This window comes from Nelumbo nucifera, chromosome 1, assembly GCF_055504915.1.
Source record: "Nelumbo nucifera cultivar China Antique chromosome 1, China Antique-T2T, whole genome shotgun sequence".
In the NCBI taxonomy this organism is placed as follows: Eukaryota; Viridiplantae; Streptophyta; class Magnoliopsida; order Proteales; family Nelumbonaceae; genus Nelumbo; species Nelumbo nucifera.
Window position 1 is genome coordinate 33,736,559 of NC_142649.1, and position 26,290 is coordinate 33,762,848.

General features: G+C 40.2%; 1 protein-coding gene and 1 non-coding gene across 4 annotated transcripts in view; one reads left to right on the forward strand and one right to left on the reverse strand.

The window, feature by feature from the left end:
* Positions 1–746: 746 nt before the first annotated feature.
* The window catches only part of PUR7 (purin 7), a 40,870-nt gene continuing 15,326 nt past the window's right edge, over positions 747–26,290 (forward strand). For 2 of the 3 annotated variants that reach the window (XR_016081225.1, XM_088896351.1), the window contains exons 1-6: positions 761–1,240; positions 1,342–1,443; positions 1,663–1,792; positions 3,684–3,776; positions 3,857–3,945; positions 23,388–23,468. Coding sequence is in view for 2 of the 3 variants with exons in the window: in XM_088896351.1 (XP_088752477.1) it covers positions 932–1,240; positions 1,342–1,443; positions 1,663–1,792; positions 3,684–3,776; positions 3,857–3,945; positions 23,388–23,468 (804 nt within the window). In the remaining variant the exon portion in view is untranslated. Of the gene's footprint in view, positions 1,241–1,341; positions 1,444–1,662; positions 1,793–3,683; positions 3,777–3,856; positions 3,946–23,387; positions 23,469–26,290 lie in introns of all 3 variants that reach the window. The other variant, XM_010279349.3, reaches the window with a different exon arrangement.
* Positions 25,033–25,234, reverse strand: LOC148803103 (U2 spliceosomal RNA). The gene has a single exon (XR_016081503.1). It is a non-coding gene; the product is annotated as a U2 spliceosomal RNA (small nuclear RNA).

Below are 26,290 nucleotides of genomic sequence, written 5' to 3' on the forward strand. Positions count from 1 at the left end.
AAAAGAAGAAAACTTATTTTACCAGCGGAAGTAGAGGTATAAATGGGGCTATGCCACTGAAAAGTTAATGAATCTAAGAAAAATACTTAAAAGTTATAGGTGAATTTTAGACAATTTCCAAAAAAAAGGAAATTCATTTTACTAGCGGAAGTAAAGGTGTAAATTGGGCTATGTTGCTCGTGGTTCGGCACAAACTTGGACCAGCTCGACAGGATGGTCCATGGGCCATGCCAGGCCTGGCATGACTGCACGATCATGTAGGCAGTGCTGGGCCTGGGGTTTTAGATCCACGGGCTGGCACGACATGATATGATCGAGTGTGTTGGCCTACGGCACGGCCCAGCCCAATCCACAGCTCGGCCCGACATGACCCATATATATATTTTATACATGTTTTATATATTATATTTATATAATATTATATAAATTATAATTATATAATAATATATAGTATATAATATATTAATAAAATAAAAAATTTTTAATTTTATTATACTAATTTATTTAATTATTTTATATATAAACAATTGTATGCACAAAATTCATATAAAATTAAAATTTTAAAATTTTTATCAATTTTTTTAAATAAATAACTTTGCCCCGATGCACGGCCCGACCTGGCTTAAGGCTCGGCCCACGGGCCAGACCGGCCCGCAGCACGGCACGGGCCTGGGCCATGGGCCGTGCCGGGCCGACCCCCAAATTTTTCACCGGCGCGGCACACTTTACACCTCTTTACACCTCTGGAAGAAATGTGAAATGTGAAAGCAGGGCATTCTTAGTTCTTACACCGGAAACAAGGGTGTTCTTCAAACCCTGCTGTCAGATAGGTGAGGAACAGGCGAAGGGAGAAGAAGATAGATTGAGTGCAGAACATTACGCCTTTTGTTCTCCGCTGCGACTCCGGGCAACAGAGAAACAGAAAGAGAGAATGGCGCAGTCTCTTCCGGGCATAAACCCTCCAAAAACCTTTAACTGCGGCAAGACCCCACTCTTTCCATCCATTCGATCACTCCGTCCGCATCAATATAAGATTTTTACGACACCCAGAACCAAAGAACTCCCAATAGTGTCTCTCTCAGTCATGTCGAACCAACCACAACCGTCTCTGGATGTCCTCACCAGAAGCGATCGTAGAGACGATGCCCTTGGCTCCATCCGGAGCTCGTTGTCTAACTGTCTCACTGAGACCAATCTTCTTCAAACCGTTCCTGGTCTCAAATCCAAGACCATAGGAAAGGTTGAGTATTTAACACTGCTCTATTTGGCACCCTAGTCTTTACTCGGAGCAATTCTTCTTTGTTTGGATATGGGTTTTGATCTATCTGGTTGGTTTTGCAGGTTAGAGATATTTATGATGGTGGGGATTATCTTGTTCTTGTCACAACTGATCGACAGAGTGCCTTTGATAGAATTCTTGCTTCAATTCCCTTCAAAGGCCAGGTCTTTTTTTTTTCTCCTTCTAAGCTTTTTTGGTAAAACTACCGTCTTTTAGGTATCTAGTCTTTTTGAATTTTCCTAATTAATTTATTCATATAGAAAAATGAAGCCTGGTTAGATAATGTAATGGAGAAAACCTCAGTGGTGATGGTGATATGTAATTTTAGTGGTATAAACAAGGATTTGTGAATGATGTCTTCAGTTTGGTATTACAACTTTCAGGTTCTTAATGAGACGAGCTTATGGTGGTTTGAAAAGACTCGACACATAACTCCAAATGCGGTGGTATCAGCTCCTGATAAAAATGTTACAATTGCGAAGAAATGCTCAGTTTTCCCGGTTGAGTTTGTTGGTGAGTTACTGTGGCAGATTGGTTTTTTAACTTTTTTTTGCCATGCATATGGTCTTTTATCAACTTGCCTTGTCTTGATTCTAATTTTGTTCCTGTTATAAAAATTACTTGTTTGCACAAAAAATGAAAGAAAAGGAAGAGAGTGGATAAATTGTATCTCCATCTTATCTATCCGAAGGTGAGTTATTAGAAGCCACTGTATTTTGTGCATTCAAGATGCTTTCTCAATCTAGGTTGGTGCTTCTTTTGTTTTCTTTTGCAAATTTATACCATGATGGATCCATTGATCCTTCCGAATTATTAGCGGTTGTGGTATCTACTTCTGATGTTCTTTTGATTCTTTTTTGTTACTGAAAGCTAAGCTTGGGTTAAGTGTCCAAGTTGGCGTTGCCACCCTTAATTGGATACCAGTCTGTTAACTCTCTTTCTGGAGTTTGGGGGGTTAGTATACATGAAATTGTTATAGATATGATATTTGAACTTGGGTTTTTTGAGAATCTAGGGATATAACCTTGGAAGACTAGATATTGATTTGGGTTTACACAGGGTTTCTAAAAATTGTCTGATTGTTTGCTTCCCCAACTGGGCATGTCTAGATATTGACCATAGGACGTGACATGCTACACTTTAACCTAAGTGTGGTGAGAAATGAGCAAAGGTATGCTAAGGTATTCCCTGAAAGTGAAGCACCACAACAATGCCTGGTTGTGATGAGAAATTAGATATACTACTGAACTAGAATGGTGGGGATTCATGAAGCCAACCCCATATATAGTCGGGACAAGGCTTAGATGATGATGGTGAGCTTTAAGTTCATTGATTTTTTTTTTCACTAGCTATGAAAATATTACCTTTATCTTTAAAAAGAAGTTACCTTTCAACAACATTTTTGAATCTAGATTTGAATTGAGCTGGGTCATGATGATCTATTGGTAAGGTAACAAAATATATGCCAATGTATTGGTAATTGCTGAAAATGAAGAGCCAAACCAATTAGAGTCATATATGGCAACAAACTGGCATGCGACTAATCCAGTTAAGCACAGAAATTGGTCAACCATATGAATTAAGGCAGTGTTTACAACTCAGAGCTCAACTGGTGGCTTTTCACCCGGTCTTATTTCTGTGTCCATTTCACCTCCAAACCATTTATTTGCAGAAAACCATCGATAAACAACCTGGTGTTCTAGCGGTTGCACCACTGTTATGTTTGATCTGGTTAGTGGGTCATGGGTCAGACATTTATTCTCTGGATTATGTTTTATTTTTATTTCAATCAATAACGAATAATTCTTGTATATCATACTTATTTTTATTTAATATAATGATTATTATTAGAGACATGCCCTATGTTTTATGCATTCTTCTGTAATTTTTTGTATACTTTGTTTATTTTTATATTTATATTATTTAATTTATAACATCATGAGTTGACCCTTTGACCTGGATGGTTGAACTGATGACCCACCACCTGGATGGAAATGCAATTCTGCTTCTTGGTTGGTTTTATAAACATTGAGTTAGAGTACTAAGAATAAGCAATAAAATATTTTAAGATATTGTAAATATGCTTGTAAGAAATGAGAAAAAGTTTCAGTTAAATTGGAATTTGAATTGTGTTTGTCTTGTTCAATTGCCTTTTTGGATAGGTAATTGTTCAATGTTTATTTTCTTTTTTTGGATAGGTAATTCTTCAATTGCTTTTATTCTATGTTAGCATTTTTGTATCATTGCTCTTGTTATGTTAGAGAAATGATCATGTATTTTTTTTAATGATAAGTTAACAGATCATATCTTTCATCCGTTTTAACCTATTTGAGCATGAGTTGTCTAGCACTTGTTCACTTTAAATTCATCATGATTGATACATGCTAAACTTTGTTCATTGTAGTTAGAGGTTTTGTGACTGGAAGTACTGATACATCACTGTGGACGGTCTACAAGAAAGGTGTCAGAAATTATTGTGGCAATATACTCCCTGATGGTGCGTTTCTTCAGTTTAAATAGTATGGCATTTTTTGTTGTAGCTGTTTCTTACTCATCTAATTGTTAAATGTATTACAGGGTTGGTAAAAAACCAGAAACTACTGGCAAATATCCTCACACCAACAACTAAGGCTGAAGATCACGATGTTCCTGTGACTCCAACTGAGGTTTGCTTTATTGTTTGTAAGAGATAATCTGGCATTACTTTGAAATTGTTCTTTCCATTTCTGTAGGTGAAAAAGTTTTCAATATGAAACACCATTCTACAGTTTCTTTTTGTTTAATAACAACAATAGTCCTTGAATGTTGACCCATTTCTTAAAACGGAGACAGGATACATGTTTTGCAATTTCAGGAAAATATTTGAATGGAAGGTAGTGCCTCTTGAAGGGTTGCCTGTATTATATGTACACATTCTGTTTAATTAATCAAATTTTAAAGTTACTTATTGAAAAAAAAGTAAAAACATTAGTAACAATGGTACAAGTAAGACTGCTGATTAGTAGATGCCTCAAGCTAATCACTTCTGGTGCCTTGGATAGATCAATTGAAGTGGATGTTGCCCAGAACAAGGTGGTTGAAGTGGAGAGGTGCATGATTTATATCAATGGGAGTAAAAGTAACTACTAAATGTGAATGATTTACCTTTTGCAAGAAGTTGCAATATTTCAAAGAGAATTAAAAATTGGGGTGAAGATTTTTGAAATGATAAAGGAAAGCAAAAAGGCAATTTTCAGCCAAATTGAGAATTGGATCAAAGAAGTTTCAAAGACAAATGGTTGAAGAAGAGAGGGAGTTAAGACGAAAGTAATCTTGAAGGGAGGAAATCAGTTGGAGAGAAGTCCTATATGTACTTGGGTCAAAGAAGTGGATGAGAATTCAAAGCTCTTTTACTCAATAATGAATAGAAGTAAATGGGCAGCCTTTGTGTCTAGATTGGTAGTTAATGAGGAGGTGACTAGAAGCCTCTAAACCATTTTGAATCACTTCATTGCTACTTTCCACAATCTAAAGTGGTGGAGGGACTGAATTGGCCAAGTCTGAAGGGGGAATCGGTGGTAGTATTGGGAAGGCTCTTTGATCTTGGGGAATTAAAGGATAATATTCTCTGTGGAAAGATTGAAAACACTCGGACTAGATGGCTACTCTATGGATTTCTATTAGTATTGTTTAGAGATGTTGAAATGAAATTTACTAGAAGTGTTTAGGATTGTTGGGAGGTGGAAATACTACATTTATAGCCTTGATCACTAAGAAACTTGAGGCAAACCATCCTGAAGACTTAAAACCAATCAACTTAGTAGGAAGGCTCTATAAGGTCATGGCAAAGGTCTTAACTCAAGGGTTGAAAGTTCTCCCTCCTATTGTGATATAGCATTAAGGCTTAAGGAAAAGAGTCATGAAAGGATGGGTATGTAACTTACACTTGGAAATGGCTTGTGATATGGTAGAAGGGAGTTTTTTTGGCCAAAAGGGGATTCAGGCAAGGAGATCTATTATCTCCATTTCTATTTACACTCATTGTGGATTAGGGGTGCAACTTGGGCAGGTTAGGCTTGGTATTTTGTCAAGATTTGAATGGGCTTGACCAGAAGCTTGATCCCAAAATAGTGTAAAATGTAAACTCGGGCCAACTGTCAACTCGAGTTACACCCCTATTGTGGATGTGTTCATTTGGTTGGTTTTGAGAGTAGACAATCTAGGTTTGATCAAAAGGATGGGGGGTTGGCAGGAATGAAATAGTAGCCGACCCCACATAGTTGGGATAAGGCATGGATGATGATGATGTACAATTTGTGAATGGCATATTTCTTTTTTGTGAGGGTGGGGCAAGGAACTTATAGCTTCTAATAAAATGCTTTGAAAGGATTTCACATTTGAAAATAAGTTTGAATAAGAGCTATATCATTGTCATTAACACAAGGTGTTAGAGTCGGTTGTACAAGGGTAGTACAGTCCTTTTATGTTTAGTTATATATGTACTGCTCAGCTGATGTGGCTCTCACTTAAGTGAGGGCACAATGGTAATCCTTGTATATCTTAGAAGAGTATAAATAAAAGAAGGGCCACAATGGTTTTTGATTTTTTCTCTCTAGTTCGGCAGTGATTTTTCTCCTTTTTCTTCTCTTTCCTCTTCTCCTTCTCTCTCTCTCTTTTCCTTCTTTTTCTTCTGGTCTGAACATATACAAACATCTAATCTGAGTGTTATCATGGTATCAGAGCCACGATAATCAGTTCAGATCAGTTGTCTCCTTTTCTCTCTGTTCTGTGCATTCCTCTCTAGGGTTTTGCAGAATTCTCATTGATATTTAGAGAGTTTTCCAGAAAGAAAGAAAAGGACTGGTCGTTTTCTCCTTTTGGGGGTTTCCATGCGTCCAATGAGTGCAGTCGTTGTGGTTTCGTGTGGTTGGTAGAAAACCCTCTACTCGACGGGCACATCATCTTCGAACTAAGTTGTGGTATGTAGCAAGTTTCTTTTATATGTTGTAGAACTGAAAATATTATTCGTGAGGTGTGTTGTGAGGGTTTCTAGTGCTGATAGTAAATGGCAACAGTAGTGCTGTTGCTAAAAGTGGTGAACAGTTGTGAATATTGTTGCTGAAACAGTGGTGAATAGTTGTGAGTGTTGCTGCTGAAACCTGGTACTAGGAACCCTAGTGGTGTTCAGTCATTCGTGTGGAGTGTGGTGATTTATTAGGGCAGTAGAGTAACAATTTAGTGGTACAACTTCCCACTGTTTTTTTTTTTTTTTTAGTTATGGGAGATAGCAGTGAATACAAATCAAGTGTGATGGTGCCTTCTGATTATCTGAATGTGCAGATGACCTCTGAATGGTGAGAATTATGTCCCTTGGGCTAAGTCTGTTGAAGTTTTCCTGAAAGCCAAAAAGAAAGTGAAACATGTGAGGGAAGATAAACCCCCAATTGATTATTCGAGATATGATGAATGGGAGCAGGAGGATGCTCAAATTATGACTTGGCTATAGAACAACATGGAGTCCAAAATTAGTGTGAACTTCATGTTTTTAGATACAACCAAGGAAGTCTAGGATCATGCAAGAAAACTATATTCTGGACAAGATAACACTACTAGGGTTTACCAACTGTACCAAGAGTACTTCAATCTGCAACAAGGGAATTAGAGTCTTGAGGACTATTATGCCAGTATGAGAAATTTACGAAATGAGTTGAATGTTTATCATCCTCTTACACTTGATGTCAAAATTCAGCAACAACAGAGAGAGTAGTTGGATGTGACCAGATTTTTAGTAGGGCTGAAATCTGAGTATGAACCCGTAAGGGCACAGATATTAGGTGGATCTGCTCTTCCCTCTCTTGAGGAAGTGTTTGCTCGTCTTCGGAGGATTTCAGTTGGACCAACAGAGACTTCCACTATGTCAGATAGGTCTGCATTTGCAGTTACGAGAGGGGGAGGTCGTGGTGGTAGAGGAGGTTAGCATGGTTGTGGTAGTGGTGGTGGACCCATGTATGGTCGTGGTGGTGGTGGAATGTATAATCGTGGTGGTGGTCGTGTTGGAGGACGAGACTCAGGGGGAGCCTGTGGTAGGGGACGTGGTAATACTCAGAGAAGGTGTACTCATTGTGGTATGGAGGGACATACTATCAACTTTTGCTACGATCTCCATCCCACCTTCAGCCTGGGCGAATCATGCAGCTGTAAATGGTGGCAACTCAAGACAAGAATTTCAAGTCACTGATAAGATCCCCACTACATCTACAGATGCTTCTAGAAAGGAGATGGTGAGTGTTTCACGGGATGAGTATGAGCGGTTCATTCAGGGTACATCTCAACCGAACACAGCTACCCTTGCACACACAGGTACGACTTGTCTGGCATCCACATCTTCCCGTTGGATTATAGATTCTAGAGCTTCCGATCATATGACTGGAACTCCAGGTGTATTTTCATCCATTTCTTCGTCCTCCACTTCCCAATCTGTTACTCTTGCCAATGGCTCTACATCAACCATATGTGGTGTTGGCAATGTTGACACTGACTCATTATCCCTCTCTTCAGTTTTATATGTTCCCAAGTTTTCCTTTAACCTGATGTCTGTTAGTAAATTGACTCGGTTTCTTAATTGCTCAATAAATTTTTACCCTTTCTCTTGTGTGTTTCAGGATCTCAAGACGGGGATGAAGATTGGTGGACTGTATTATCTTGATGGAGGTGGTTCGGCAACAGCTCTTCAGTCATCTCTCTCCCCTCATTAGTGGCATTGCAAACTTGGTCATCCGTCTCTTAGAGCTCTTCAGTTACTTGCTTCGTCGTTCCGTCGTTGCGTCGTCTTTCTAATTTAAATTGTGAGTCGTGTCAGAGTAGTGTTCTTTTTCTTTAAATTGTGAGTCGTCTCTAATTTAAATTGTGGGTCGTCTCTTAGAGCTCTTCATTTACTTGTTTCTTTTAGAGTTGATAGTTGTACATCGAGTCATTTTTCTTTAATTCATTCGGACATCTGGGGTCCAAACAGAGTAGTGTCTTATAATGGTTACAAGCACTTTGTAATTTTTGTTGATGATTATTCAAGGATGACATGGCTTTACCTTATGAAAGAAAAGAGTGAATTCTTTTCTATCTTCCAGAAATTTTATGCTGAAATTCGCAATCAATTTGGTGCACATATTAGAATTCTTCGTTCTGATAATGGCCGCGAGTATTTTTCCACACACTTTCAAGAATATTTGGAACAACATGGCATTATCCATCAAACCTCATGTACCTACACCCCTCAACAAAATGGGGTGGTTGAAAGAAAGAACCGTCACCTTTTGGAAACTACTCAGTCCCTCTTACATTAGATGAATGTCCCCAAACCCTTTTGGATTGATGTTGCACTTACATCTTGCTTTCTTATTAACTGCATGCCCTTGTCTATCCTTGAAGGTCAGTCTCCTTTCTCTGTTCTATTTCCCACATTGTCTCCTTTTCCCGTTACTCCCAAAGTTTTTGGATGAGTGTGTTTTGTTCATAATCTTGGGCTTGGAATGGACAAGTTAGGTGCTAGATCCACTTAGTGTGTCTTTCTTGGCTATTCCAGGACTTAAAAAGGGTATAAGTGTTATAACCCTCGTTCTCGGCGTTCTTTTGTGTCTTTTGATGTTACATTTTTTGAGTTTGTTTCTTTCTTCTCCAGGTCGGATACTTCTTCTCCTCTGTTGCCATCACCCCCTCTTCCAGTTCCTATTGAGGATCTCGTTCCTCTTGTTCCGGTTGTGACCCCGTCTTCTGAAGGGATGAGAGATCCATCATATGGATGGCCAAATCCTGTAGGTAGGTTGGGTGAAATTTCAAAAATTTCTCTCTCCCATATGGGAATCACATTCCCTGTTTTAGAAAACTGCATTTTCAAGGATCAATCTTGAACCTAAACCGGACCAGATCTGAAACCAAAAGGTAGGAGAGGGATATATCTGATACGGAGTAACAGTAACTCCCAATGAAAGTGTTCACGCCCAAGGAAAACGCCAAAGACTGCTCCCACTGAAGATGACACAACGTAGGGTGGAGCAGAATCAGCAGGTGGTTCTTCAGCAAGAACCAAACTCTTCAGCAAGAATTCGATGGAGGGTGAGTGAGCACGACTTCAGATCAGTTTTTCACCAAAAACTGATATCAAGAACGTTTCTTGATCGCTCCTACAGGTGGAGATTGAATTGGCTATGGCGGCAGCAATAGAAGGAGGCAAGAGCAGAAGATGGCGTTAGTCTAACTGGAGCTGTCTTCTCTCTTGAATCTGTAATCTGATTGGGGTTTTCAGTAGGGTTTGCCCTCCTCGTCTATTTATAACCTTAAAGAGAGGTTCTCCTAATCCTATTAGGAGTTTCCTAATCCAAATCTTGTATTTGGATCTGGACTCCCTTTAAGAGATAAGGATAATCCCTTATCTTATCTGCAAATAAAGATCAACCCTCCTAATCTGATTAGGAGTTTCCTGATCCAAATTTCTATTTGGATTTAGACTCTCTGAGTGGATAGGGACAATCCCTTATCCTATCTGTTGATCTAAATCCCAGAACCGCCCCTCTTTAATTAATCATATTAAATCAGTTTGAATTGGGCTTTAGGCCCATTAAGTCCATGTGCTGACTTTTCCTCCAAACTGCTGCCCAGTTGGGTATCCTTGTATGGCATCGGACCTAAACATTGATCTACACATCAACCACATGGGTTCAGCCAAGCCTCTGTTACAAGGCCTGGCCGAATTCACTGTAGGAAACAGTGAACCCCTGAGTCCATCACCATGGGCTCTGAATGGGCCCAACATTTACACTAAATGGTCCCTGGGTCAAGCCACCTTATAAAACCCAAGGACTGTGGGCAGATGCAAGATTAGCACATCAGGTATTACCCTCAATGGTCTTACACTTAACCTCTCAGCTCATAATGATCAAACACTGCCCGACAAGAGAGGACATCTCCCTCGGCTGCAAGGAATAGTGCTGCACTCTCTACTTACATGGATCCCGGGAATTAAAACCTTTTGCAAACATTTTGAAACCATAATATATATGTATATCTCTATATGAATATATTTTGCAAAACAAATTTCAACGGTTGAAATCGGCTGCCGACAACTTTGGTTTCCATCAGAGGGAGTGCATCCCTGATCATTCACTTTGTTTGACAAAGGGGCTGATCCTGTCACTATGATCACTCACTCAGATGAATTCTCAGACTGTCCCAACATACCCAGGTTTTGACCCCCTCTAAGGATCTCATTGATTGTCATATCAAAAATAGCCCAATCCGCACGTAGTGCAGTATCATAATCGAGTCTAGGGGTCAGGTGTAACATTCCAGTTTTGCCTATCTATCTCCAAGGTCCAGGGCAATACTGAAATTCTGGTCCGGTTCAGGGTTTCAAGAAAACCCACTGCATGTACCTCAGGTCTCACCCCCGGCAGCTAGACCTGTTCATGGGCCGGCCCGGCCCGACCCCCGGATGGGCTTGAACATGCTTATAGACCCGCGGGCTTAAAGTCGGGCCAAAAAGCCCGGCCCACAAAAATTTCGAGCTGGGCTTGGGTTTTGTCGAAATAGCCTGGCCCGAGCCCTGCCCGACCCGACCTAATATTAAACTTAAAATTAGTTATGTGATTATGTCCATTTGAATAAATTTTTTGATTTAAGAATGTAAAATTGTGTTTTAAAATATAAAAGAAAGGGAAAAATACCATCTTGTAGGCTCATTGTTCATTTAAATAGAAAAAAAAATACTATCTGAATTTTTAATTCTAATTTGAAAATTGAAAATTGTTTTTTTTTTCAATTAGGTCGGGTTTCGGGCTCGGGCTCGGGTTTCGGGCTTTTTACCAGGGCCGGGCTCGAGCCCAAGTTATAGGCCCGTTGGTCGGGCCGGGCTCGGGCCTAGTATATTTTCATTAGTGATAAGTGAAAGCCCGACCCGAGCCCGGCCCGGCCCGGCCCATGAACAGGTCTACTGGCAGCTGAGACAAGCCACCCCAACCAACTTGGCGGCACATCAGTGTCAGCCTTGGCAGGATAAATCTCCCCAGATCTATCCAACGGTTGTAAAGATTCTAAACTAACACGAGTCTCATATGTGTCCAGTTTAAGGGTATTACACAGAAACACACCATAATAACATGAATCAAATATGTACTTTATTTATTTACATTAAATGTCATAAGGTACATCATTCTGATTGGAGCTAAGGGCATACATTGTCTAATAGCTCCCACTTGCACTTGGGTCCAATCTGGTATAAGTCGGAGTCCCATGCTTTCCACGTGTTAGTAAAGAAAACAGAATATCCATCCGCACACAGTTTTGAAACAGAAATCAAATTTCTTCTCAAATTCTGTACATAAAGACAATCTTTTAGTACAATAATTCCTTCTCTGAAAATTAACTCTACAGTTCCTATAGCTGTAGCTGCAACACTTGCAGAAGTCCCCAAGTAAAGAGTTACTTCTTCGTCTCTCAGTCTTCTGCTTATCTTGAACCCCTGCAATGAGTTACACAAATGAGTTGAAGCCCCAGAGTCATTACACCAGGAAGTAGAAGTACCAACAAATTGGTTTCTATGACACAGGATTTGAAATTACCTTGTTTCTTGGGTTCCAGGTATTGAGGACAGTTCCTCTTCCAGTGATCGGTCTACTTGCAGAAGTGACAAGCATCTGATGCCCTGTCTTTCTTCTGCTTCTTAGACTTAGTAGCTTTTTTCTGAGGCTTTCTCTTTGCCTTCCTTTTCTTCTTGCCCGACTTGCCAGATTCAACAAGCATAGCAATGGGCTCATCATTCTTAATCAGTTCCTCGGCCCTCTACAACATATTGCTGAGTTCCTGGATGCTAACATTTAGCTTGTTCATATTGTAGTTCATGATGAACTGATTTTAGGAAGGAGACAAAGAATTTAGGATGGCGTCCACCTTCGTGACATGGTCAAGCCCGGATTCAAGAGCCTCAAGTTCATTGATGTAACCCATCATCCGAAGACAATGGTCATGAACCTGTTGGTTCTTGGACATCTGAGCGGTCATGAACTGCTTTAAGACCTTCTGCCGAGTAGAACGATTGTGCTCTTCGTACATCGTCCTCAGACTATCCAAGATATCCTTGGACAATTCGATCTGATCGAATTGCGCTGTATCGGATTATCCAAGGAGGCAATGATGTAGCAGTGGGCTAGGGAATTTTTCTCTTCCCATTCTTGATAGTTCCTCCTACGGGCCTCAAAAGCCCTATCACTCGGACGCTCCGGGGCAGGATTCTTAGCTACTTTGTCTAACTTCTTTGACGTGAGAACCAACATAAGGTTACGGTACCAGTTGGCATAGTTTGGGCCCTTAAGTTTGTTGTCGTCCAACAGTTTAGCGAATTGTCCGTTTGCCATTTCTGATAAAAAGCAAACATTAGTCTCTGGATTGTCCGTTTGCCACAATCTAACTTGATTCATATTATCTACATAGATATGGCTTTTAATCTATGTTCCATTTCCATTTGTTCATCTCTGAGATTTCCCTCCTATCTCAGTGACGGAGACTGCGAATTATGTCTCTGGAAATGTGGGAAATCACATAGGGTGCATGGAGCCAACTGTTTCAGCTGCATGACCCCACCACCTTTCTGTGAAGGATCATATCCACTCATCGTATGAGCTTTCCCTTTGGCCCCTGTCAAACAAGGTTCATTGCCATTTTAGGTTAAACCTTTCTGTCCAGTGAGTGCTTACCCATCATATTCGTGAATGCCAAGGTACTGTGAGAGAGTCTTCCATTTTAGGATAGGCCCCTCCCACATCGGTCTATGACGCCCCTATCATCTTATGAAACATTCCACCAAATCCAGCAACAAATGGATAGCCCAATTTTATGGTGCGTTTCCTCATTACTGAAGGACCCATCTTCATGCTAATGATGGAAGGCCTTTAGAGAGTTCTTCATATGAATCTTCCTATCACATGCACTTATATTTCAGGGAACAAAAGTTATGCCCTAGTTTAATTTAGGTCAAAACAAAGTGGCTCTCACTGACTTTCTTAAAGCCATATTTAGGTGGGCCCTAAACGGCTAGGGTTCCGCACGGTTCCTCCTGGGGAGGTGTGGGGCCCACCACGAAGGGAGATCATCCAATGATCTTAAGGGCACCATGGCAATGATGTGCATTCAGCCATGGTGTGCGCAAGAGCCACTGTCGTATCAACATGGGCCAAGTACTTATGGCCCATGAACGTTGCACATCACACATGCAGGGGTAAAATTGATCCAATCAATTAATATCTGTAAAACCCATTATTATCTTAAGGGCACCATGGCAATGATGTCCATACATCACATGCAGGGATAAAATTGATCCAATCAATTAATATCTGTAAAACCCATTATTAAAGCCCAATTTTTATCCATAATATTACTGATTAATATTATCTAGGTATATGGCCTGAATAGCAATGAGCAGTTTGGCCCATATAGCTTTTGTGTAGTTGATGGGCTTAAGCAGTTTTAACACATTAAAACTGGGCTTCACAGGTGGGCTGAATTAGATCTTGCAATTAACTATCAATCCCTTGACCCAAGAGTGAAAAATTAGGGTTGAGAACAGCTCCCATCGAACCACAGATTTGGTCCAACCAGTTTGGTCCAATCTGGTTCGAATGGGTCGGGTTTGATTTTTAATTCAAGATTTTAATTGAAGAATTGATCTGAAATTAAATTACTGATTAAAGACAATCAAGAATCAGTACTAGGGCTGTTCGCAGATCTGCTACCTGCAAAATAGATGTTAGATTACAATTTGCAATTTCACAAATTGCAAATCGCAGATAGCAAACCCTAATCTGCGAAAATCCTTCCTTCTACGCAATTAGCTTCGATCTTGATTGAAATAAAATAGAAAAACCCTAATTTTGTATTAATATTACATCGGATCAAATTCCTATACATTCAGTCTAGAAAATAAAAAAAATTAATTACAGACCAGAATGTAAAAGAACTGCAAAGCACAAATTTCTTGCGCCAATCAAGATTATGATCTCCATCGTACGAACATGAAGGGATGAGAGATCCATCCTATGGACGCCCAAAGATTGCGGAATAAGGGGCGAATTTCAAAAATTTAATCTCTCCCTTCAACTGGGAATCGTATTCCCTATTTAGAAAATCATATTTTCAAGGATCAATCTTGAACCATAAACTGAACCAGATCTGAACCAAAAGGAGTGGGAGAGGATTATACCTGATACGGAGAAATACTATCTCCCAATGGAGGTGTTCACGCCCAAGGAAGGATCCAAAATCTGCTCCCACTGAAGATGGCGCAGTGAAGGATGGAGCAGAATTAGCAATGTTCTTCAAAAGAACTTGACCCTTCGCAAGAATCAACTGGACGGCTTGTGAGTACAGCTCCAATCAATCTTTTCCCAAAAGATTGAAATCAAGATCCAATCTTGATTGTTACCAAGAACTGGAGATCGAACTGAAGGAATGGCAATGGCAGGAAGGTGGCGGCAGAAGAGAATTCGCAGTATGCAGGAAATCTCTTAATCTCTCTTTCTTAAAGAGAAGAATGCTATTGATGTTATTGTGTACTTCAAGGCTGCCGCCCCCTTCCCCTTTTATAATCTTAAAGGGATCAGCTCCTAATCAGATTAGGAGTTGCTAATTCCAAATCATATTTGGGGTAGAAGTCCTTTGGTGATAAGGGATAATCCTTATCTTATCTGCAGATCAGATCAGTTGTCTCCTAATCTAATTAGGAGGTTTCCATATCTAAATCTTATTTAGATCTTGGACTCTCTGAGTGGATAGGGTCTAAGCCCAATCCTTTTAGCTGACCCACTTCAGAATTCGCCCCCTTTAGATGACTGATCAAATCAGCCCAGTTCGAAATGGGCTTAAGGCCCATTAAGGTTATGTACTCAAAAAACCTTCCAAATTGCTGCCCAGTTGGGCTTCCTTGTATGGCGTGGGACCCAAGCATTGATCTACACATCAGCCACATGGGTTCAGCCCAGCCTTTGTTACAAGGCCTGGCCGAATGCACTGCTGAAGACAGTGTACCCCCTGCCCAGCCCAACACTTGCACTAAGTGGTCCTTGGGCCAAGCCACCTTGTAACACCCAGGGACTGTGGGCAGATGCAAGATTAGCCCATCAGGCATTATCCTCAATGGTCTTATACTTAACCTCTCAGCCCATAATGATCATACACTGCCCGACAAGAGAGGACCTCTCCCTCGGCTGCAAGGAACAGTGTTGCACTCTCCACTCATATGGATCTCGGGAATTAAAACCTTCTTGCAAACAATTTAGAAACCATATATATATACTTTTATATCTTATATAAAATATATTTTGCAAAACAAATCTCAACGGTTGAAATCGGCTGCCGACAGTCTTGGTTTCCATCAGTGAGAGTGCATCCCCGATCATTACCTTTGTCCGACAAAGGGGCTGATCCTGTCACTATGATCACCCACTCAGATGAATTCTCGGACTGTCCCAACATACCCAGGTTTTGACCCCCGCTAAGGATCTCACTGATTGGTACATCAAAGATAGCCCAATCCGACACGTAGTGCAGTATCATAATCGAGTTTAGGGGTCGAGTGTAACTTTCCAGTTTTGCCCATCAATCTCCAAGGTCCAGGGCAATACTGGAAATCTGGTCCGGTTCAAAGATTCAATTAATCCTACACTGTATGTGCCTAGGGTCTCACCCTGGCAGCTGAGACAAGCCACCCCAACCGACTTGGTGGCACTACAGTGTCAGCCTTGTCAGGATGGGTCTCCCCAGACCGACCCACTGGCTGTGAACATTCTAAACTAACACGAGTCTCATTAAGTGTCCAGTTTAAGGGTATTACACAGAAACATACCAAGGGAACATGAAACAAATATGTATCTTTATTCATTTATAATAAACTCATAAAGTACATCATTCTGATTGAAGCTAAGGGCATACAAAACTGTCTAACAGCTCCCACTTGCACTTAGGTCCAATTAGGTACTAGCCGGAGTCCCATGCTTTCCACGTGTTTCTCAAACACTTTCTGTGATAGTGGCTTTGTCAATGGGTCTGCTACATTTTCCGCTGACGCTACCTTCTGAATCAGGACGTCCCCTCTACCAACAATCTCCCGTAGTACGTGGTACTTCCTCTCGATGTGCTTCGACTTCGAGTGGGCTCGTGGCTCCTTAGCCTGAGCAATGGCTCCATTGTTGTCACACAACAATGGGATGGGTGATGTGCTGGACGGAACAACTCCTAACTCGTGAACGAACTTCTTCATCCACAGCTTCTTTGGCAGCCTCACTTGCGGCAATGTATTCGGCCTCGGTTGTGGAGTCTGCAGTGGACCCCTGTTTGCTGCTTTTCCAGCAAACAGCATACGATCCTATCGTGAAAACATATCCAGATGTAGACTTTCTATCATCTGGGTTTGACTGGAAATCGGCATCTGTAAACCCCTGGATCTGTAGTGAGCTACCGTCGAACACCAGACAAAACTCTTTTGTCCTTCGAAGGTACTTAAGTATGTTTTTCACAGCAGTCCAATGCTCCTGCCCTGGGTTGGCCTGAAATCTGCTTACTACACTCACTGCCTGAGCAATGTCAGGACGAGTGCACAGCATGGCATACATGATGCTCCCTACGGCAGAGGCATAGGGAACGTCTTTCATGCCATCAATCTCCTCAGAAGTCTTGGGAGACATCTTCTTGGAGAGAGTGACTCTGTGCCTAAAAGGAACATTTCCTTTCTTGGAGTTTTCCATGCTGTATCTTTTGACTATTTTGTCAATGTAAGCAGATTGGGATAATCCTATTATCCGCTTGGATCTATCTCTATAGAGTCGAAGACCCAGTATATAGGAGGCTTCTCCAAGATCTTTCATGGAGAATTGCTGCGAAAGCCATACTTTCACCGTAGTTAACATTCCTATATCATTCCAAATGAGTAGAATGTCATCTACATACAGAACCAAGAAAGTAACCTTATCCCCACTGTACTTCCTGTAGACACAGGGTTCATCCGGATTCTGCTTGAAGCTAAGGGCATACAAAACTGTCTAACAGAACAACCCATAAATCAAGATAAATATAAAGAACAGTTCAAAATATAAATCAAATTTAAAAGATTTAATTTTAGATCAATCGCCCTTTAATCTGGGAACCGATTTCCCAGAAAATATCTTATCTGCGCAAATAGGGTATAACGCCTTCTGTCTATTTGCGCAGTTTTAGATCTGATCCATTTTGGTTCAAGATTTGAACCTAGCTCTGATATCACTGAAGGGATGAGAGATCCATCATATGGATGGCCGAACCCTGTAAGTAGGTTGGGCGAAATTAAAAAGATTTCTCTCTCCCATATGGGAATCACATTCCCTGTTTTAAAAAACTGCACTTTCAAGGATCAATCTTGAACCTAAACCGAACCAGATTTGAAACCAAAAGGTAGGAGAGGGATATACCTGATACGGAGTAATAGTAACTCCCAACGAAGGTATTCATGCCCAAGGAAAATGCCAAAGATTGCTCCCACTGAAGATGACACAACGTAGGGTGGAGCAGAATCAGCTGGTGGTTCTTCAACAAGAATTCGATAGAGGGTGAGTGAGCATGACTTCAGATAAAATTTTCACCAAAAACTGATATCAAGAACATTTCTTTATCGCTCCTATAGGTGGAGATCGAACTGGCTATGGCGGCAACAATAGAAGGAAGCAAGAGTAGAAGATGGCATCAGTCTAACTGGAACTGTCTTCTCTCTTGAATCTGTAATCTAATTGGGGTTTTTAGTAGGGTTCACCCTCCTCCTCTATTTATAGCCTTAAAGAGAGGTTCTCCTAATCTTATTAGGAGTTTCCTAATCCAAATCTTGTATCTGGATCTGGACTCTCTTTAGGAGATAAGGATAATCCCTTATCTTATTTGCAGATAAAGATCAGCCTTCCTAATCTGATTAGGAGTTTGCTGATCCAAATCTCTATTTGGATCTGGACTCTTTGAGTGGATAGGGACAATCCCTTATCCTATCTACTGATCTAAATCCCAGAACCGCCTCTCTTTAATTAATCATATTAAACCAGTTCGAATTGGGCTTTAGGCCCTTTTAGTCCACGTGCTCACTTTTCCTCTAAACTGCTGCCCAGCTGGGTATCCTTGTATGGCGTGGGACCCAAACATTGATCTACACATCAACCACATGGGTTTAGCCCAACCTTTGTTACAAGGCCTAGCCAAATTCACTGTAGGAAATAGTGAACCCCTGAGTCCATCACCATGGGCTCTTAATGGGCCCAACATTTACACTAAATGGTCCCTGGGTCAAGTCACCTTATAAAAACCCAAGGACTGTGGGCAGATGCAAGATTAGCCCATCAGGTATTACCCTCAATGGTCTTACACTTAACCTCTCAGCTCATAATGATCAAACACTGCCTGACAAGAGAGGACCTCTCCTTCGGCTGCAAGGAATAGTGCTGCACTCTCTACTTACATGGATCTCGGGAATTAAAACCTTTTGCAAACATTTTGAAATCATAATATATATATGTATATCTCTATATAAATATATTTTGCAAAACAAATTTCAACGGTTGAAATTGGCTGCCAGCAGCTTTGGTTTCTATCAGAGAGAGTGCATCCCTGATCATTCACTTTGTCCGACAAAGGGGGTGATCCTATCACTATGATCACTCACTCAGATGAATTCTCGGACTGTCCCAACATACCCAGGTTTTGACCCCCTCTAAGGATCTCACTGATTGACATATCAAAAACAGCCCAATCCGACACGTAGTGCAGTATCATAATCGAGTCTAGGGGTCAGGTGTAACATTCCAGTTTTGCCTATCTATCTCCAAGGTCCAGGGCAATACTGGAATTCTGGTCCGGTTCAGGGTTTCAAGAAAACCCACACTGCATGTACCTCAGGTCTCACCTTGGCAGCTGAGACTAGCCACCCCAACCAACTTGGCGGTACATCAGTGTCAGCCTTGGTAGGATAAATCTCCCTAGATCTATCCAACGGCTATGAAGATTCAAAACTAACATGAATCTCATATGTGTCCAGTTTAAGGGTGTTACACAGAAACACACCATAATAACATGAATCAAATATGTACTTTATTCATTTACATTAAATGTCATAAGGTACATCATTCTGATTGTAGCTAAGGGCATACATTAACAGCTCCCACTTTTACTTAGGTCCAATCTGGTATAAGCTGGAGTCCCATGCTTTTTTACATGGTGATCTTCTTGAGGAGGTGTACATGGAGCAACCACCAGGGTTTGTTGCTCAGGGGGAGGGTGAGAAGGTCTGTAGACTTAAGAAAGCTATTTATGGACTTAAGCAATCTCCTCGTGCATGGTTTGGGAGATTTAGTGAAGTGGTGAATAAGTTTCGAATGAAACAATGTCAGGTTGACCATTCCTTATTCAGCTATGAATCAAATGCTGGGAAGATTCTCTTGGTGATATATGTAGATGACATTGTTATCACAGGCAGTGACAGACTAGGAATTGACAAGTTGATGACTTACTTGCATGATCCCTTCTAGACAAAGGATCTCGGCAAATTAAGATATTTCCTAGGGATAGAGGTTGCAAGGTCCAAGAATGGTATTAATCTGTGCCAGAGGAAATATGTTCTTAATTTGCTAGAAGAAACAGGGTTGTTGGGTGCCAGACCAGCTGAAACACCTATGGAACTGAATGTTAGATTGGGTAGTGATACAGGTGAGGAGTTTGAAGATCTGGGAAGGTAGATGGCTGGTGGGTAAGCTTAATTACCTAACCATCACTCGACCTGATATCTTATTTGCGGTCAGTGTAGTGAGTCAATTTATGCAGAATCCTAGAATCCCACACTGGGAGGCAGTCCTAAGGATTGTGAGGTATTTGAAGGGTGCTCCAGGGCGTGGTTTGTTGTATAAGAGTGGAGGAAGTCTTGAGATAGAGGATACACGGATGCTGATTGGGCGGGGTCCATATCTGACAGAAGGTCCACTATAGGGTATTGCACTTTTCTTGGTGGGAACTTAGTGACATGGAAGAGTAAGAAGCAGACAGTGGTAGCAAGAAGCAGTGTAGAGGCTGAATATAGGGCTATGGCTCATACGACATGCGAACTGGTGTGGTTGAAGCATCTACTAGAGGAGATGGGATACTCGATTGACACTCCTATGAAGCTATACTGTGATAACAAAGCTGCAGTTCATATCTCCTCTAATCCAATGTTTCACGAAAGGACGAAGCACATAGAAGTGGATTGCCACTTTGTACGTGAGAAGGTGTTTAGTGGAGTGATAAGTACAACATATGTGAAGACAGGAAATCAATGGGCAGATCTATTTACCAAAGGGTTGAATTGGGGAAGAGTGGACTACATATGTAACAAGCTGGGACTATATGACATATACTCACCAGCTTGAGGGGGAGTGTTAGAGTCGGCTGTACAAGGGTAGTACAGTCCTTTTATATTTAGTTATATATGTACTGCTCAACTGATGCGGCTCTCACTTAAGTGAGGGCACAATTGTAATCTTTGTATATCTTAGAAGATTATAAATAAAAGAAGGGCCGACTAGAGGGTTTTTGATTTTTTCTCTCTAGTTGGGCTGTGACTTTTCTCCTTCTTTTTCTTCTCTTTCTTCTTCTCCTTCTCTCTCTCTCTTTTCCTTCTCTTTCTTCTGGTCTGAACATATACGAACATCTAATCTGAGTGTTATCACAAGGGAAGAGGTAGAAAGGTATGGCAAAATTTTGGAGTTTTTAGTGACTTAATGGCCAATGATATAGCTCTGCTTGGAAGAATCATCTTGATAAACTCAGCTCTAGCTAACCTGCTCCATGTATTATCTCTCAGTCTTTAAAATTCCTATACTAGTGGCAGAAGACTGTAAAAAAATGGTTATGGGAACCAGTGGCGATAACACATCTACAATTTGCAGATGATATTATTTTGTATTGCAAATGGGATTCGAAGGAGCTGGTTAACTCAAAGTGATTGGTGACCCTTTTTCAAAGGGTTTCTATTCTCATAGTAAACTGAGGCAAGAGCTCTATAGTGGGAGTGAATAGGTTTGGAGAAGAGGTGGAAAGCTTTGTTAGGTTGTTGGGTTGTGATGTTGGGGAGTGGCCATTAAATTACTTGGGATTACCATTGGGGGGGGTGGAACCCATGCTTTGAGAGCTTTTGGTACCTGGTCTTGGAAGATTCACAAAGAGGCTTTCATTATACCTCACTAGGGGGTAGAATTACTTAATCAACACTGGCTAATTTGTCTGTCTATTTCCTTTCTACTTTCCTATGGAACCGGTGAAAAAAGGAAAGATCATTTAGTGAAATGGGATTGGGAAGTGGTTTATAGAAGCAAGGATGAAGGGGGCCTAGGTATAAGAAATATTAGACTAAGGAATGCAGCCTTATTGGGGAAGTGGTTGTGCAGATTTCCTATAGAGCAGGATAGGCTGTGGCACAAAGTGATTGTAAGTGTTCATGGTATGGCAGAAAATGGGTTGACCCTATGGCATCTCAGTCTTGTTCTTGGAAATCTATCCATGGCATTTTGCTTTCTCTTCTTCCATATTTCAGATTTGTTGCTTGTGTAGGTAATAAAATGTTATTTTGGGAAGATGTTTGGTCTGGGGATATTTCTCTCAAAGATAGATTCCTATCTATATATTCTTTCTTTGAATAAGGGAAAAGTAATTTCTTCTGTCCATGGTAGTGGAAATTCTTAGGATTTTGGGACTGAGGACAGGGTTAAGGAAAACTGAATTGGATGGCTGATGAACTTATTTCACTTCTTAATACAGTATTTTTGGATCAGTCTTGCTTGGACAGAAGAATTTAGTTGGCTTTCCCTTCTGGTTACTTCACATGTTCCCCTTCAAGGTTTAAGCCTTTTAAAATCATTCACATAACTGCTAATGGGATGGTTGACCACCCCTATTGTTTGTATTGCCAATGTTTGATTTCCTCTTCTCTCTGAATCTTTGCCTTTGTCTTCTCTGTCCTCCATCTCTCTTGTGTTTCCTTTTTTCTCTGCTGGTTGTTTGAGCCTGGTGATGACCCAACACCCAAACCTGTTCCTCTTTTTAGTTTTGGTCCTCCTATAAGTAGGGCTGTCAATGGCACAGGTCCAGTTAGAACCAGAACTGATCCAACAAGAAATACTAAGGACCTGGAACCGAACCAGAACCACTAGGGTCTGTAATTTTTAGACCCAGAACTGAACTGATCGGTTTTTGGGAAATTTGGGTCTGACCTGATAATAATTGGGACAATATATTAGGACCTGGAACCAACCCCAATCGGGCGGGTCCTTTTGGTCGGACCTGACCCATTGACAGTCCTACCTATATGTTCAATTCTATCTAACAATATGTTTATTTAAAAGTTTTTGTGGTTTTTTCTGCCAAAAAGTTTATAGGGAGTTCTACCAAATAAGGCCTGTTTTTATACTAGTTTAATAGTAATAATAAAATTGCAAATGATAATGGCATTTGGGTTCCTATATTTGTTGGTCAATAAGTTATTATCTGTTGGGGTGAATCCTTGATCATTATTTAAGCCAATTCTACTGAAGGACTTTGTACTGCTAGGACACTCTTTTGATACTATTACTCAATAACATTTTCTCAACTGTCTAGAGTTTCCAATATTATCCCTATTTGGTTCCTTGGTTCGCATCTATTAAGTGTTCAGTTCCTTGCAATTTATTGTTTAACACTATTTGATGTCTGAGATAGACAAAGTACACTTTTGATTATTTGAATTCCATGATGCCAGAATGTATATTTATCTTCCATAATACTAGAAATAATATAATGTGGATGCATTGAATGCTATAGAAAGTACATATAAAATAGCAATGAAAAATTTTAAAGGCTTATTGATAAAAAAATAAATAAATAAAGCCTCAGTCAAGTTGGAAAAAAGTATTACAAGATATCTTATTGCTTGCATTGGCTTCAATTGTTCTGTAATTTTTAAAATGTAACTGTTTTATGGTGGAATTTTTCTGCTATAATGATCACTTATTATTGGATCGATCTTTACATAAACTGCTGACTGAGCATATGCATGATGCATTTTTTTTCTATCCAGATAATTGAACGTGGTCTGATGACTCAGGCTGAGTATGATGAAGCAAGTAGAAAAGCATTAAGTTTATTTGAATATGGGCAGGTGATTAACCTTAACTCTTCTTTCTAATTTTGTTGTGCATTTTTGCTCATTGCTGTTTTCGATGTGATGTTTCACTAGTAGGTAGCCTGTGTTAAAGAATATCCATGTAAAATAGAACTAGATTCAAGTTAAAGAAATATGAAGTTGTTTTGTTTTGATAGGTAACTGGCGTGTTTTGTTGCTTGTTAAAAAATCAAATATGTGCGAAGTACCATGCTTTGCAAGGTATAGGCTGGATGTACACCAACATTCCCTTTTCTTAGATTAATATTGCATTTTATCCCAAAAAGGTTGCTGCCTAATTGCCCCTAATTTTGCCAAAGCATCGACTATTCCATTTGCCAACATTTGAACCCACTGAAATGTTACCTCCATTCTTCTCATCCACCACCTATTTGTCATTGGTTAGTATTGCCACATCGCCTCACTGTTGCTGTTATGCCTACTGACGACCACTTTGGAATCCCCTTCTACCACTATTTTATCGATAATCATTGATTGTTTTAGCTTCAGACCTAGTAAGACAGCTATTGTTTCTGCTCTTAAAGAGTTACCTCCTCCAATTGGTCCTGTGAACAGTGCTAGGATTCTGCCATTACTGTCCCTAAAAAACCCCACCTACTCTAGGACCTGGGTTACTAATGTTTCTTCCATCAAAGTTGTGTTTTATGTGTTCATTACACTACTTGGTGGTTGCTATTCTACGAGCATCCTATTGGTAGATGAGCTGGCTGCCAATCTCCATCCTCTTAAGACATCATCTACCAAGAATAGGGTGAAGATATCCATGGTCTTAATCCAATATTTCACTCTCACCTTAGTGACCTATAATTGCTTCCTTGGAGTGACTCTTCCCTTTAAAATTTCTTGCATTCCTTTCTTCCCACATTGTCCAAATGGCTATTGCCCTGGTGCATCCCGACATGATTCTTCCTCTTGGCAAAGTGAAGGTGTTCATGCTAAATAAACTAGCTAGATCTGATGGCGGGGTCCACCTAGAACCAAAAGAGTGTATACCTTGTATCCAAACTAACTTGCCAGGCATTTCCCACTATGCCATGAATGGTTCTGATTATTACATACCATTATTTGTTTGTAACCAAGGGGAACTGCGACAACTATTTCTCCAATGGTGATGCATTCCTATCCATCAATCTATCAAAACCCAGCCCCTTATCCTCCTTAATCTTACTATTTTTCAATTGACAAGGTGGTCTCTTTGCTATCAATGTTGGGGCTTTAAAAACTGAGAGGTAATACATGGGAAGTTTTGCAAAGGTGGGCTTGATAAGAGTAATTAACCTTCTCAAAGAAATTTAGTACCTTTCCCAGGTGGCCAATTTTTTGGGGAATTTAACCAAGACTGGATTCCATAAATTACTTGACTTGGGATTACCAGCTGAAGGTAAACCAAGATGTACCAAAGGCCAGTCTGCCATTGGGCAGCCCAAACAATGAGCATAAGAGTCATTCATGTCATTCTTTTATTCTTAATTCAGAAAGGATACTTTTGGGTTATCAGGCTATGTTTGGTTTGATAGAAAATAAGAGAGAAACAGAAAGTTGAAGGAAACTTCTTAAAGAATTTTGTGAAATTCCTTAAGAACTTTGCCTCAACCTTTTGTTACTCTTTCATCTTCTAAATAACCAAGTATAGCCTTAACCTTTAGATTTTGTGAAAAGAGAAATCATGCTATTAGAAGGTAAGATAAACTGATAAGAACCAATACTACACTTGATCTTAGCCAAAAGGACAAGAAAGGTATTAAACCAAATGCTTACATTTGAATCTTTTATCCAATGTGTCTGTTCAGAATTTAGATCTGTGGAGGGATGGAATCATGTTAAGAAAACGTTGGTCTCTCTATACCTGGTTTGGATATTAAGAGAAGCCTCTTGGCATAACTATTGAAGGAAGAAAAATACATGTAACTCATGATAAGGTAATTCCTTTCTTTTATTACATGAGAGTACAATTAATAGAAGTCCTAGAAACAAATTTTAAAGTCAGCTTATACTATGTTTTTCTTTTTTTGATCAATAACTAAAGATTCATTAAAATAGAATAACATTAAAAAGGAGAGGAGCTAAGGTTTCTTAACTCCCCAAGACAGTCAAACATACACCCAAAAACAAAAAGACACTTACAACTGAGCCCAAAACACAGAACTCCTATTCACCCCTTGCCTCGCTAAGCCATCTGCAAATGAATTTGCACTTCTCTTTACCCATTTGCACCGAACTTCCATGTCCCTGGTAAACCATTTAAATTTCCTCTTCTCATTGCTGTAGTTCCAAAGCCTAGAGGTGTCTTCATTTAACCAATTCACTAGTCTCAGAGTCTCCTTCTATGATCAGTTTATTGACATTCAGATCCTTAGCCCTTTGTACCCCTTCCAGAGCTGCTAGTATTTCTGCCCTCAAGGAGTTTCCCACTCCAATTGGGCCAGAGTACAAAGCTATTATAAACCATTTTTTCATCCCTTAGTACTCCTCCAATTCCAGAGGGCCCTGGATTGCCCATACTGCTGCCATCAAAGTTCAGTTTGATAAAACAGAGAAGTGGAGGGTTCCAATGGGAATTTGAGACCATCCTAATTGAAGCTGAATTTGCAATTTCCTTCCACTTTCTTAGCAAACCATCCACTGAGAAATCTGCAAATATATCCAGAGTTTTCAGCCATTGAATTACCCTTATGTGAATCACCTGTAGAACTGCTTTCCTGCTTCTTTCCTTTTTTGAGAAAATCCTTGAGTTTCTTTCCTTCCAAATAGTCCAACATATGGCTGCCCTAACACATCTCCACATAATTCTCGTCCTT